Source organism: Taudactylus pleione, unplaced genomic scaffold (assembly GCF_031769625.1).
Source record: "Taudactylus pleione unplaced genomic scaffold, aTauple2 ptg000268l, whole genome shotgun sequence".
In the NCBI taxonomy this organism is placed as follows: Eukaryota; Metazoa; Chordata; class Amphibia; order Anura; family Myobatrachidae; genus Taudactylus; species Taudactylus pleione.
The window spans coordinates 5,575,240-5,591,224 of record NW_028284670.1 but is presented as its reverse complement, the minus strand read 5'-3'; the positions used below and the strand labels follow the sequence as shown (position 1 = coordinate 5,591,224).

Below are 15,985 nucleotides of genomic sequence, written 5' to 3'. Positions count from 1 at the left end.
GATCATAGTGTGTAACTGACTGTACTTTTACTTGAATAATACTTTGTGCTTTGGAACCACAGGTTCTAGGTCTGGAGTCTTTATTTACTGTATGACTGCGTACGCATAATAGCGTCATCCTTAGAGGTTTTTAGGCAGGATATTAGAAGGTATAGGCAGGACATTAGAAGGTATAGGCAGGAGTGTATAGAGGTTCTAATTCAGTATCATTAGTTGGGGGCTCGTAGTGAAGTCACTTACCTACTGACAAGGCACATACGGTTATCGATATCTCACCAAAGGGTGGAGTGGCCACATGCAGTGTTTACCTGCAACTGCTTGGTGCTGAGAAATCGCTACCCATTTTCGTGTGAGCCAGGGACGCTGACTAGAATCCAGGGACAAGAGAGGAAAAGTTTGTTTTCCTTTGTTGATAGAACCTTACGTTTAAAGGGGTGCCACAGTATTGAGCACGCGGCTGAGACGCAGTTTTGCGCACAGTAAAGACGCACTTTTGTGTACGCAGCTAAAGGTTGTCATACGGTTGTGTGGTAGTCGCATTATTGTGTATGCGACTGGTCGCACAATAGCGTTTACGTACTTCCGGTTGTGCTGCCACGTGTTTAAACAAAGCCGTGGAGGTTTACATTCTTTTTCAATTGTTATCAATATCTGGGTTACCGTCTATTTTTCTGTGCAGGAAAAAAGTGTGTAAGTGAGTATTTGTTGGTAGGGGTAACTTGTTCCCTAAAGTTAGAGGTACCATATGACCTTTAAGGGCTAAGTGCAAGCCGCCCAGTAAGCAGCTTACTGTTCTATACACATTTGCAGGTGTACATGTTGCCTTTGTTGTAGAGAGGTGCATGGAAGTAGCCGACTTAAATGTTCCATAGGTGTGGAAGTTGCCTTCTTAAATCTTATCTGGGTGTGTGGAGTTGCCTTCTTCAAATCTTCACAGGTGTGTGGGCGCTGCCGTTTAAATCGTCCACAGGTAAGTGAAAGTATCTTGACTGTCTTTCACCAGTTTAAAGCTTTATTGAAAAACGTAGAAGTTGTCTCAGAACGGGAGCCACGCAAACAATAGAGATGTTAGACAATGATGTGCTGCTAATGGAAGCGCCACTTGGATCGGCCCATCGTATTATGCATACAAAGTACGGTACTTATGCAATAAGGTATTGTGATGTATGGTTTAAAATGATGATGAAGAGTGTTGTGACCCCAGTCTGGGTCTTCTTGCTGAATGCTGATTGACGGGGGTTTCTTGCTGATGCCTACATCTGGTCCAGAGCGCTGCGTATGTATAACTGTACTTGGGTCTGTATAATTTCTTTGCGCTAAATTGTACTTAGATCATAGCATGTAACTGACTGTACTTTTACTTGAATAATACTTTGTGCTTTGGAACCACAGGTTCTAGATCTGGAGTCTTTATTTACTGTATGACTGCGTATGCATAATAGCATCATCCTAGGTCAATAGGTTTATAGGCAGGATATTAGAAGGTATAGGCAGGACATTAGAAGGTATAGGCAGGAGTGTAAAGAGGTTCTAAATAATGCAATATCATTAATAGTATCAGTAATCTTTATAAAAAAAAGTATATCAGTACATGGAATAACATTTACACATTTAAAATAACATATATCAATACAAATATAAATCACATATGTACCTTTATAAAAATAAACTGTATAAAATATAATCATCCAATGATAATGGGTGACTAAATAATTACTGTCTAAAACAGATACTATTAGGATTAGTATTATATGATAATTACTAAAAGTCCAGTTTAGATGTATGGAAAAAGTGTTTCCATATAACAAATATTTGCACACAGTGACACCTGTCTCTCACCACATCGATACACTAGTCTCAGAGTCCCGTTAGTGGGTGAACAATCCAACGCTTGGTGAATTCTGCTGTACGGAGAATATGTTTCTGTCCTCCCCAGTCTCACTTTGGTAGGGGTATATAATTTGATCCTGTAACATTTAGTGGGGCTCTCCACCCTTTTCCTCAAATTCAGGCCTCCTTTCATATCTCTTATCGAGATTTTTGTAAAGATCTTCATTTCCACCATTGGCTACAGAGCCTGCATCCTGGCCAATCTATGTCAGTGGCCACACCACAGTATATTTTGGTGGTATCTATTGGAGGTATTGTTTATTGTCTCTCAAAGGTAAGCAGGCTAAGTTCTCAGCATATGTGTAGTGTGAAGCTGACTTTTTACAGGTCCTGATTCTTAGGTATACACAATGGCCCTCATTCAGAAGCACTCACAAAATGCGAGCGCTTGGTCTGAATGTGGGCAGCCGCTTGTATTTTGAAGTGCGGCCTCCTGGTCGCAAGGCTAAGCTGTGGGTTACCACCCACAGCTTTAGCGACTGACCAGGTTGATGGCCACGATGGTCAAGATCATCGTGACCATCGGGACTTGCGACGAGACCCTAAGGTTGGGTCTCGGCAACCGCAAGCCCCAGGGAGCTTCCTGCTCTGATCAAGCAGGAAGCTCCCCACTGACATCACTGCTGATGTCAGTGTGGCCGCCCACAATCAACATCGACAGCCACCCCTTTTGTAGTGAGCTCCGGAGCGAAAGAATTTTACAGTGCCTAAGCATTGACCCACTTGCGAGTGCTCAGCACTTGCGAGTGGGTCTGAATGAGGTCCAATGTCCATCACAGCTGCGATCCTGTGCAGACTAGCAAAAATATGCTAATTGCTCAACTGCCATTTTATGCACAGAGGCACCCACTTTTGGCATCTCACATCTGTCTCTGAGAAACCCTATGCTGTCTGAGAATGTTCCTCGTACCTATAGTATGCGCGTGTTTCAAGTCCCTGCCGCCATTCGTGCACATGTTTGCCATATCGGCGGCAAAGATATAGCAGGACACATCTGTATGCTGCTTTTCTCTGAGTAGTGCCTCTGTGAGTGATGTTATTGTTTACTCTTGTGGAGTGACAGTAGGAAGTAGATTAGATATGCGGGATGCTGGGAGGTGTACGGTCATTGGGAAATAATGCACGGTCATGTGATTTAGTGTGTCTAATCATGTTAGTGAGTTTTCTGTATATAAATAACATTTAGACATATAAATTGATGTGTTATATGTTGTCAAATTATTAAAATTGAAAAATGTATATGTTTGATAATGCCGGCTTCTATTAGCGGTTATTTACAACTTTATTAATGTACGTAATGAGTTCTTAGCGCTGCTTTTTTTTCTGCACTCTTGAACTGTAGAGTAAATTTTTTTTTCAGGGTTCCCCCATGAAGGCTGTGTACCCCAAACTGTAGATTCCCATAGTTTGTTAACAGCCCATATGTTTAATTGAGATTTAGCACTTTTGAAAAGCTTGACAGCATGCTACAATCTGTATAAAGCAGAGTGGCGTGTTACATCAGTGGCAGTGTGACATTGCTACACCTGTACACAGTTAATATGAGGATAGGGGTCCAGATCAGGATAAAGCATTACTTGTGCACCTGGGAGATTAAACATCTCTAACTGCAACTTTGTATGCTAAAAGTAAAACATTCGTATATTGTTAAATATAGTAATAGGGTGTAATTTTCTCGGTATACCCAGGGGCGTTGAAAGGGGCTGAGCCGATACTATTATTACCCAGACGGAAGGACCCTTCTCTCCCTTACCTGTCATCAGCATTAGCCTGTTTTTCCCCAGCCCAACACACCCTGCTGTGTTCCTGGATGCGGTGGAACCAAGGAGGCTACTGCTGCTGATCTGTAGCAGTCTCCTCTGGCAGTGTGGGAGGGTGCAATCACACTGATCATGCCCCCCTTTCTGGATTGGCTCCTGGCTGAGAGGCACAGCAAATACAAGAGGCGTGGCCGTGTCTACTTACATCAGGCCATGCCCCTGAAATTACAGGGGCCCGGCAAGGCTCTCTACAGCCCTGGGTATAGTTTGTGTCACAATTCAAAAGACGGTTTACCATGGTAAATGTTTACCTTTGTCTTGGGATAAACACACAAACTGCCCTGTGAGCAGCTTCACTATATGGAGCAACAGACCATTAGGACAGACAAAATATTCAGTTCATATGAAAGTGCTTGTTAGTAAATATCAATAGTTCTATGTATGAATCTAACCTCCAACTATATTGCTTTCATCTTCGCACCTTCCATTTGCTAATACAAATACAGATAATTGCTTTTAATGATTCTGATGCTTAGTGGCTGAAATACAGTACATACTCATGCTGTTATTACCTATAAACTTTACTGCAACTTCCAATTTTATCAAGTGAAAATTAAATAGAACACTTTTTAGCTCCCCCTCTATCATTTTATCTATAATTGTGTTGACTTATTAATAATAACAATAACATTTTTGTGAGGGGATTTATACTGATCGAAGCTGATGACCCCAGTGATAAGATGCAGAAAATGAATGTGGAGAAATAGTGGCAGAATATGAAGCCCCAAACTCTACTGCCATACTCTCCGTACTCAGCCGTTATCATTTCCTGGGTTATACGTTCTCATCTGTGACTTTAACATTTATTTATCCCACATTAGTGGCCTGAATCTGTCGTACACAGTTGGGTTTGCGTCTTATACTAAAGCCGCTAAAATCCACAAACCCTGCATGCCAATTTCTACCGCATCTCAGAGTAGTAATAATCGGAACGCATGCGCCGTGTGACTCAAACACATGTGCAGACTTACTGTACGACATCGTCTGTTTGTGTGCAACCTCTGAGTCAAGACCTAGGTTTTAAATAGGCTGCAAATAGGCTTTCTGGCTGTTTAGCATGTTCTAACCCTAATAAATGATAGAATTCTATCTACATCAGTAAGAGTGTGAGCTGCTCGCATGATGACCCTTTTCACCTCTTGGTTCCTCAGGCTGTAAATCAGTGGGTTCAGCATTGGTGTCACCACTGAGTAGAAGACGGAAGCGATCTTGACTTGTTTCTCAAAGACGTGGGATGGAGAGTGCAGGTAAGCAAAGAAGACTGACACGTAATAGATGGTGGCACACGTGAGATGTGAAGAACATGTACTGAATGCTTTCTGCCTGCCCTCAGCAGACTTCAGCCGTAGGATGGAAGAAAGGATGAACATGTATGAGATCAGGATGGTTGCCAATGAACCTAGGCTACAAGAAACTATTAGGAAGAGGGTTACAATGTCACAGGAGAGAGTGTCAGAGCAGGACAGCTGGAGCAGGGGAGGGACGTCACAGTAGAAGTGGTTTATAATGTGTGAGCCGCAGAATCTGAGACTGAAAATACAGCTGGTCTGTGCTGATGACTGCAAGAAGCCAATGGAGAAAGACAGGGCAACTAGATGCCAACATTTCTTCTTGGTCATTATAGAGACATAATGGAGAGGGTGGCAGATGGCAGCATAACGGTCATAGGACATACTTGAGAGTAGCAAGACCTCAGTACAGGCCAGACCAGCAAAGAAGAAGAACTGAAGGGCACACCCAATGAATGAGATGGTCTTCCTCATGGAGATAAGGTTGGAGAGCATTTTAGGAGTTATAACTGAGGAGTAAAAAACATCTACCAGAGAGAGGTAGCTCAGGAAGAAGTACATGGGAGTGTGGAGGTTGGAGCTCATATGGACAACAGCCATCATGCCAATGTTTCCCAATACAGTCACTATATAAACATGTAAGAAGACTATGAAGAGGAACGGTGCAAGTTTCCTGTTGTCGGTGAGTCCAGAGAACACAAACACTCTCACCTGTGTATTGTTCATGACGTCTGATAATTTCTCTGTAAGTAATGGTGAAAGAAAATATGAAAGAATAAATGTACAGTAAGTTGGTAATAGAGGCGACCCTATTTACTACAATCTGCATTTAAAATGTAGATCGTAGTGTGATATTTCTGATGAAGTTCGCAATGTGGCTTTAGGATATATTACATGGATGCACTGTCATCCGCATGCAGGCACAGAGGGCCTGTTTAAGACCCGCTCGCGAGCGCTATTTGCTCGCAAGCGGGTCGATGGTCGTGCGCATGCACGAGACCCGGATAACAATGGGGAAGCCGTCGCTCCAGGTCTCACTACAAAGGGGGCGTGCTGTCGATGTTGAGTGACAGCACGCCCCCTTTGGTGGGTGGGCCGGGGGCATGTCTGGCCAGACGGAGGTGTTCCCATGGGAACGCCTACCATCTGGGGCCGGCCCCACTGACATCACAAGTGATGTCAGTGGGAGTGCTTTTGGCTCTGATAGAGCCAAAAGCACTCTTGGGCTTCCGGCAACGAGACGCCTCTATGTCTGAGCGAGCGTCCGAAAAATGCGCTAGCTATTTAGTAAAGACGCCCCTTTTCCGTTCGCATCACACGTCATCTCCGTTATTTATTAGATTAATCGAAATCGAAAGGCATCTGAACTGCTCGCAGTGCTTGTGGTAGGATTTACTTCCCGCAATCACTGCAAGCAGTTCAGGCTAAAAGACGTGGTCGATGATGCTGCTTTGTAAATTCTGCACACCCATTAAATACCGTTTTGACCATTAGGCACGCCTGCGTTCGGATCTCCACTCCCCCATTTTCAAACACCTTCCCCTGTTACCGCCCACAAACGGTACATTCTGTCACTCAAATTAGCAGCCCCTGTTTTACGAATGAACAATTTCCGACCGCAATGACTGGTTTGCGCATGCGCATTGCGAACCATACACATTCGCAGTGGTGCGGACATCACTCAGAGCGAACGAACAGCCGCTTACGAGCGGCTCTGAATCAGGCCCTGTGCTCAGGAACTGAACCTCACTGTAGGGGTGATGTGTCAAACCTTCTACAGGAGACAACATCTCCACTTGTATTCGTTAGAACATTTGATACATCTCCCCCTATTTAACAAAGACAATGTAAATCCTTAATTATTTGAACTTAGATTTTTATTGTAGTTACTTTAAATAAACAGAATATATAACATTAAATAATTACAGATGCACTGCTGCACTGAGATATAGTAAGTGGTGGTGTACTCACATGCAACGTGTGGTCCTCCTCCTATGCAGACTAGTAAAGAGTCATACTTTACTGTTAGTAGCTGTGGAACACTGAGCATTGTGTCTTGAGGTCTGGTAGATGGAATTATATTTATTTTTATATGTTGCATCAGAGCCAGGTGTTTGTCATGGTTGCTGGTGAAGGGGCAGTACAAATAAACTATTAATAGGAATGGTGTAATTAAAAATAACTGACCTGGACAGGGAAGGAAAAGGACAAATATAGCAGATTTAGGAACATACCTGTAGCTGGAATGAAAGGGGCAATATGGAAGAGATTTAGGTAACAAATAAATAGAACAGAAAGAGAGTAAGGATTGAGAGAAATAAAAGGTGAAAAAGTAAAATACCAGAATGTATATAGTATAATTAAATGGAAAGAGTTAAATGGACATTGACAATACCAGTGGAACAGAAGAAATACACATATAATAATAAAAATAATCCTAGAGTAAAGTACACATGGCCTGGGGAGAAGGGAGCAGGATGCGGTGGATGGAATTTAGTGCCGATACTGCTGTGTTTTGGAGCTAAAATAAGGAATCTGAATTATACTTCTGAAATAATAAACAATGGTGAATATAAATTCTGAATAAGTGAACCAATGACAGGCATATGTGATCAATATTCTGAGTGAATAAATGTGAGTAAATACAGTTATACAAAACATGGACAAAATTATTGAAAGTTTTTGAAAAATTATTGGAGGATGTGGGAAATGCATGTATGTCAGTCTAACCCTGTAGTATTATTATTATTATTATTATTATAAATATTATTATTATTATCCTTTATTTATATGGCACCAATAAGTGTTCTGCATCGACAAAGTACTAAAATAATATGTAAGAAACAAGAAACCAGTGCCTTACAGTACATTACAATGCAGGACAAGGTTTGTACACATTGCTGCAATAGTAATTATAACACTCAAAATAAGCAGCAGGGTATAAGTAACAAAGTGTTAGGTGATCTTGTGGAGTGTAAGGGTAGATGAAAGTAGAAGTAAGGAGAAGCATATGTGGGAAGAGGGCCCTGCTCTTGAGAGCTAACATTCTAAAGGGGTGGGGCAGACAAACAGGCATGACAAGGGTAGACAGGGAGGAAAGAGCATGTAGTAGCGGTTTAGGATGAGAGCTGGAAGGCCTTGATTTTTAAAGAAGTGGAGAGTCTGATAGGGAGAGGGAAAGAGTTCCAGAAGTAGGGAGCAACACGGACAAAAGTGGTAAGAAGTAATCAGTTGGCAGGAGAGGCGGCATGCATTTGTTGAGCAAAGTGGGCTGGTGGGTGTGTGATGGGAGATGAGGTCAGAGATGTAAATGGGAGAGGATTGGGTGAGGGCTTTGTAAGTGAGTGTAAGAACCTTGAATTGGGTTCTGAAGGGGAAGGGGAGCCAGTGGAGGGCTTGAAGGAGAGGAGAGGCAGATGTAGAATGTTTGGAGAGGAAGATGAGCCGAGCAGCAGCATTGAGGATGATTGGAGTGGAAAGAGGGGTGGGAGTCAGAGAGGACAGATAGGAGGAGGTTACAGTAGTCCAATCTGCAGATGACCAGTGAGTGGATGAGGGTTTTAGTAGCATCCAGCATGAGAAAGGGTCTGATCCTGGAAATATTTTTGAGAAGGAAATGGCAGGCTTGCGAGAGGTTCTGAAGGAGGAGTCTAGGATATCTCTAAGACAGTGCACTTTGGGGCTAGAGTAAATAGTTGTGCCATCAATAGATAATGACATTCTGGGAAGTGAGGTTATGCAGGAGGGTGGGAAGATAATTAGCTCAGTCTTAGACATGGTAAGTTTAAGAAACAGCTGAGACATCCAAGAGGAGACAGCAGAAAGACCATTGGAGATACAAGTTAGGAGAGAGGGGAGAGATCAGAGAGGAAAGGTAGATCTGAGTATCACCTGCATAGAGATGATGTTGGAGGTAAAAAAAAATTATGAGTTCACCTAAAGATTGCGTATAGAGGGAGAAAAGGAGATGTTCAAGAACAGAATCTTGGGCAACACCTACTGATAGTGGAAATGGGGGGAGAGGAGTCATGAGAGGAGACAGAGAAGGAATGGTAAGATAGGTAGGAGGACAGCCAATTGAGAACAGTGTCACATAGACCAACAGAGTGAAGGATTTGCAGGAGGAGAGGGTGGTCCACAGTGTCAAAAGCATCTGAGAGGTCAAGGAGAATATGCAGAGAGTAGTGGCCTTTGGATTTGGCAGCAAGGACTTTTGTGAGGGCAGTTTCAGGGTAGTGGAGAGAATGGAAGCCAGACTGAAATGATTCAAGGAGGGAGTAGGTGGAAAGAAAGGTGGTAAGGCAGTTTTAAACAATATGCTCAAGGAGTTTGGAAGCACAAAGGAGGAGAGAGATGGGTTGGTAGTTAGAGAGTGTGTTAGCATCAAGGGTTGATTTTTTTAAGAATTGGGGAGACAAGGGCATGGCTGAATGCAGAAGGGACAGTGCCAGATGATAAGGAGAGATTGAGTAGATGGGTAAGATGGGAACAGGCAGAATCGACAGGATGGGATATGGTCAAGGGAAGAGATGGAAAGGGGGGAGGCCTGGATGAGAGCCATGGCGGATGTCAGAGTTGGTAAGATGAATGGGGAGGAGTTGTCTGGGAAAGGAGGGGGTGGAGTGCAAAGTTAAGGTCAGAGAGCAAGGAAGGGAGGCGAGAGCAGAGAAGGTATTTGAAAGTGGCAAAAAAACACCAGGGGTTTGAGGACTGGGTGGAGATGAGGTTCTTAAAATATGAATGTTTGGAGAGGGACAGGGCAGCACTGTAGGATGAGAGCATAAATTTGAAATGGAGGAAGTCTGCCTTGGAGCATGATATCCTCCGCTACCGCTCAGCAGTTCGTGATCACTTTTGCAAGTATTTGGTGCATTTGGAATGCCAGGGTCGAGGTTTGGATCTGCGAGGGTGAGAAGTTATTGCCAGAGCAACAGAGTCAAGAGCAGAAGTAAGGGAGGCATTGTATAGTGAGGCGGCTTTTTCAAGGCAGGAGAGAGAAAGGATAGGACAGAGAAGTGAGTCAAGCAGGGAGGAAAAATAAACAGTGTTGATAGCTTCAATGTTATGCTTAGTAATGGTAGCCTTAGGAGGTACAGGAGGGGAAGGAGAGAGGTATAAGGTAAAAGAGAGAAGGTAATGTGAGAGGGGGAATTGGGAATCAGACTAATTATTATTATTATTATTATTATTATTATTATCATTTATTTATATGGCACCACAAGTGTTCCGCAGCGCCTTACAAAGTACATAGACAAAAAAGTAACCATTGACTTACAATACAATACAATACAGGACATGGATAAACATTGCTATATTAGTGACATTAACGCCCGCATAAGCAGCCAAGTGTTAGTTGCCCTAGTGGCTAGTAAGAGATAAATTAAATTACAGTAGGGAGAAGCACAAGAGGGTAGAGGGCCCTGCTCGAAAGAGCTTACATTCTTTAAGGGAGGGGAAGACAAACAGGAGTGACACAGAATGGGGTGGGCCGGGAGAAAGGAAGATGTAGCAGCAAGTTAGGATGAGAGCTGGAAGGCTTTAATGAAGTAGTGGGTCTTAAGAGCTCGTTTGAAAGATGGTAGAGAAGTGCAGAGTCTGATAGGGAGAGGGATGGAGTTCCAAAGGTGAGGAGCAGCACGGGCAAAGTCTTGGAGGCGGGAGTGGGAGAAAGTAATCAATTGGCATGAAAGGCAGCATGTATTAAGTGAACGAAGAGGGCCTACAGAAGAGTGAAGGGAGATGAGATCAGAGATGTAAATGGGAGAGGAATGGGTGAGGGCTTTGTAAGTGAGTGTAGCCTTGAATTGGGTTCTGAAAGGGAATGGGAGCCAGTGGAGGGCTTGCAAAAGAGGGGAGGCAGATGTAGAGCGTTTGGAGAGGAAGATGAGCTGAGCAGCAGCATTGAGCACAGACTGGAGAGGAGAGAGATGGGATTTGGGGAGGCCAGCTAGGAGAAGGTTACAGTAATCCAATCTGGACATGACCAGTGAATGTACAAGGGTTTTGGTAGCATCCTGGGTGAGAAAGGGTCTGATCTTGGAAATTTTCTTGAGATGGAAACGACAGGACTGCGAGAGTTTCTGAATGTGTGGTTTGAAGGAGAGGGAACAGTCCAGGATGACTCCAAGACAATGCACTTTGGGACTAGATGAGATAGTAATGCCATCTATTAATAAAGAAATAGTGGAACATGATGTTATGTGGGAGGGTGGGAAGACTATCAGCTCAGTCTTAGACATATTAAGTTTGAGAAATCGCTGGGACATCCAGGAAGAGATAGCAGAGAGACAGTTAGAGAAATACGAGTCAGTAGAGAGGGGGAAAGATCAGGTGAGGAAAGGTAGATCTGGGTATCATCAGCATAGAGATGATAATGGAGGTCAAAAGAGCTGATGAGTTTACCTAGAGAAGACGTATAGAGAGAGAATAGGAGAGGTCCAAGAACAGAACCTTGGGGAACACCTACTGTAAGAGGCTGTGGGGGGGAGGAGTCACCATGAGAGGAAACAGAGAAGGAACGGTCAGAGAGGTAGGAGGACAGCCAGGAGAGAGCAGTGTCACGTAGACCAAGGGAGTGAAGGATATGCAGCAGTAGAGGGTGGTCCACAGTGTCAAAAGCAGCAGAGAGATCACAGAGAATGAGCAGTGAGTAGTGGCCCTTGGATTTGGCAGCAAGGAGGTCGTTGCTGACTTTTGTGAGGGCAGTTTCAGTGGAGTGGAGAGAATGGAAGCCAGACTGAAAAGGGTCAAGGAGGGAGTGGGAGGAAAGAAATGTGGTGAGGCAGTTGTAAACAATACGCTCAAGGAGTTTGGAGGCAAAAGGGAGGAGAGAGATTGGTCGGTAGTTAGAGAGAATGTTAGGATCAAGGTTAGGTTTTTTAAGAATGGGGGAGACACGGGCATGCTTGAATGCAGAAGGAACAGTGCCAGATGAGAGGGAGAGATTAAGGAGGTGGGTAAGATGGGAGCAGGCAGAAGGAGAGAGGTAGCGGAGGAGGTGGGAAGGGATAGGGTCAAGGGGAGAGGTGGAAGGGGGGGAGGACTGGATAAGGGCCTTAACTTCCTCTCCAGTCACAGGGGAGAAGGATGTCAGAGTCTGTCAAATGGATGGGATGGGGTGATCCGGGAAAGGAGGAAGTGGAGAGCTGGGGGACTGGTTGGATATGATGTCCTGACGTATGGAATCAATTTTAGATGTGAAATAGGTAGCAAAGTCAGTGGCAGAGAGCAAGGAGGGGAGACGAGGAGGGGGTGGGCAGAGGAGGGAGTTGAAGGTGGAAAAGAGACGCTGGGGATTTGAGGACTGGGAGGAGATGAGATTATTGAAATATGACTGTTTAGAGAGGGAAAGGGCAGCACTGTAGGATGACAGCATGATTTGAAATGGAGAAAATCTGCCTGAGAGCGTGAATTTCTCCACTGTCGCTCGGCAGTTCGTGAACATTTTTGCAGGTATTTGGAATGCCAGGGTTGAGGAGTAGATCTGCGAGTGTGAGTAGTGATCGCCGGAGCAACAGTCAAGGGCAGAAGTAAGGGAGGCATTGTATAGGGAAGCAGCTTGTTCAGTGCAGGAGAAAGAGAGGATAGAGGAGTGAAGTGAGTCAAGTAGGGAAGAAAAGAAAGCAGTGTCGATAGCTTCAATGTTACGCTTAGTGATGGTGGCTTTCGGAGGTAATGGAGGGGAAGGTTAAAAGAGAGGAGATGATGGTCAGAGAGGGGGAATGGGGAATTGGAGTAGGCAGAAATATCACAACGGTGAGTGAATACCAGATCAAGCAAATGCCCACTCGCATGGGAGGGTGAGGAGGTCCATTGGGAGAGTCCAAATGAGGAAGTGAGGTTGAGTAGTTTGGAGGCAGCAGATTCTGTGGGGATATCAATAGGAATATTGAAGACACCGAGGATAATAGAGGGAAGGTCTGAGGAGAGAAAGTGAGTGAGCCAGGAAGCAAAGTTGTCAAGGAACTTGGAGGGAGGGCCAGGGGGACGGTAGATGACAGCTACTCTGAGGTGTACTGGTTGGAAGAGGCGTATAGCATGAACTTCAAATGTGGAAAATGTAAGGGATGGTTCTGATGGTATATGTTGGTATGAGTAACCAGGGGATAGAAGGACTCCAATACCACCACCAAGGCGACCCCCAGGCCTGGAGAACCGCAGGAGAAGTGGTGTCAGAGGGTAAAATCCAGGTTTCAGTAATGGCAAGTAGATTCAGGGAGTTGGAGATGAAAAGGTCATGGGTGGGGGCCAGTTTGGTACAGACTGATCTGGCATTCCAGAGGGCACAGGATAGAGTGACAGAGTTGATAGGAGAGATGTGAATGAGATTATCAGGGTTGCAATAGTGTGGAGATGAGAATACTTTGGGAGACCGAGATGAATAGAGTGTAGAGATCATGTGTGCTACTGTGCTAGGAGGGGACCCTGTAGGAAGTGGGCAGGGAGGGAAGTTAAGGAGATGTGAATGAAAGAGGGGCGAAGTGACAGGGAGATAAGTAAGGGAGGAAAGATTACCAGTGGGGTAGTAGGATCCTTAGGGGGTATAAGAGAAAGAAAATGGAGTAATGGGAGAAGAGAGGGAGGAAGGCAGAGAGAGAAGGGTAGATAGGAGGAGGTGGAGGAGACCAGGGGGAAAGGATAGAGGTGGAGTCAGAGGGCAGAACAAAAGATTAGTTAGAAACTGAGTGAATGGAGGAGTTGAAGACAACATGATCATGGTAAGGATGAGGTAAAGACTAATCAGAAAGATCACAATGTTGAGTGAAGGCCAGATCAAGTGAGTGCCCACTCCCATGGAAGGGTGAGGAGGTCCATTGGGAGTGACCAAATGAAGAAATACCTCAGAGGAAGAGGATTCTGTGGGGATGTCAATAGGAATATTAAAGTCACCTAGAATAATGGAGGGAAGCCAGGAAGCGAAATTGTCAAGGAATTTGGAGGGAGGGCCAGGAGGATGGTAAATGACAGCTACTTGAATGTGTACTGTCTGGAAGAGGCGTATAGCATGAACCTCAAATGTGGTTCAGAGGGTAGTAGTAATTGGGGGATATAAGGACCCCAACACCACCATAATGGGGGTGTGAGAGAAGGTGAGGAGAAGTGGTTTCAGTAATGGATAGGAGATGCAGGGAGTTGGAGATAAAAATGATATGGGTGGGGACCAGTTTATTACAGACTGATCTGGCATTATAAAGGGCACAGGAAAGAGAAATAGAAGTTGTGGGAGAAATGTGAATGAGATTATCAGGTTTGCTGTAGCGTGGAGGTGAGATTAATATTAATAGAGTGTAGCAATTGTGCGAGCATCTGTGCTAGGGAGGGAACCTGTAGCAGATTGGCAAGGAGGGAGTTTAATGAGTTGGGGATGGAGGTGGGGTGAAGTGCCATGGAGAGTAGTGTGGCAGGAGGGATTAGTGGTGGGATAGTAGGACCAAGGTGGGGTAGAACAGAATGAAATTGGAGTAATAGGAAAGCAGGAGAAGGAAAGAAGACTGAGAAGGGGAGAGAAGGGGAGGAGGAAGTGGAGAAGACCTGGGGGAAGGGTAGTGGAAGCAGGGGCAGAACAAAGGATTAGGCAGACCCTGAGTGAAGGGGGGAGTTGAAGAAGATATTATCATGGTTTGGATGAGGTAATTCAGGGGGTTGAAAACTGGAAGCAGTAATGAAGTATGAATGTGAGAGAAAATGCAAGGGATTATCAGAGATGCAAGTGAAAGAACAGTGCTGGTATATGTGTCTGCACAACAACAAAAGTTTATAATTATGCAGAATTAAAGTAGAGGTTTAATGGGTGCAGAAATTGAAGTAGACCGTGTTAGCAGATAGAGGAAGAGCTAAGGTAAAATGACATTTTTTCCAAGTGTAAAGAGGCAAGCGGACATAGGCACAGATACAGTATGCAGTGAGGTGTTTGTGAATATCAGGAAGCCAGCAGAAATAGTAGCAAATTGAAGTGTTAAGCTCTTGTTGTGACCAAACAGAGTTCAGTTGTGACTGTCCTGGATATGTAGATAGCAGGTGTTTGATTTTGAACTCACAGCTGTAGATTCAATTTTGTCCTTATTTTGGTGTAATTGTTGAAAGTAGTCACCATGTAGCCCTGTGCCCCTGTATGTCAGTCCCCATGTAACCCTGTGCCCCTGTATGTCAGTCACCATGTAACCCTGTATGTCAGTCACCATGTAATCCTGTGCCCCTGTATGTCTGTCACCATGTATCCCTGTGCCCCTGTTTGTCAGTCACCGTGTAACCCTGTGCCCCTGTATGTCAGTACTCATGTAACCATGTGCCCCTGTATGTCAGTCACCATATAATCCTGTGCAACTGTATGTCAGTCACCATGTATCCCTGTGCCTATGTATGTCAGTCCCCATGTAACCTTGTGCCCCTGTATGTCAGTCACCATGTAACCCTGTGCCCCTGTATGTCAGTCAACATGTAATCCTGTGCCCCTGTATGTCAGTCACCATGTAACCCAGTGCCCCTGTATGTCAGTCACCATGTAACCCTGTGCCCCTGTATGTCAGTACTCAAGTAATCCTGTGCCCCTATATGTCAGTCACCATGTAGCCCTGTGCCCCTGTATGTCAGTCCCCATGTAACCCTGTGCCCCTGTATGTCAGTCACCATGTAACCCTGTATGTCAGTCACCATGTAATCCTGTGCCCCTGTATGTCTGTCACCATGTATCCCTGTGCCCCTGTATGGCAGTCACCATGTAACCCTGTGCCCCTGTATGTCAGAACTCATGTAACGCTGTGCCCCTGTATGTCAGTCACCATATAATCCTGTGCCCCTGTATGTCAGTTAACATGTATCCCTGTGCCCATGTATGTCAGTCCCCATGTAACCTTGTGCGCCTGTATGTCAGTCACCATGTAACCCTGTGCCCCTGAATGTCTGTCACCATGTAATCCTGTGCCCCTGTATGTCAGTCACCATGCAACCCTGTGCCCCTGTATGTCAGTCCCCATGTAACCCTCTACC

The 15,985-nt window shown here is 44.7% G+C and overlaps 1 protein-coding gene across 1 annotated transcript in view; it reads right to left on the bottom strand.

The window, feature by feature from the left end:
• The window catches only part of LOC148513919 (olfactory receptor 8I2-like), a 30,571-nt gene extending 24,846 nt beyond the window's left edge, over positions 1–5,725 (bottom strand). Inside the window, exon 1 of the mRNA XM_088481335.1 lies at positions 4,805–5,725. Within this exon, the coding sequence (XP_088337461.1) occupies positions 4,805–5,725 (921 nt within the window). The remainder of the gene's footprint in view (positions 1–4,804) is intronic.
• Between the last annotated feature and the right edge of the window lie 10,260 nt (positions 5,726–15,985).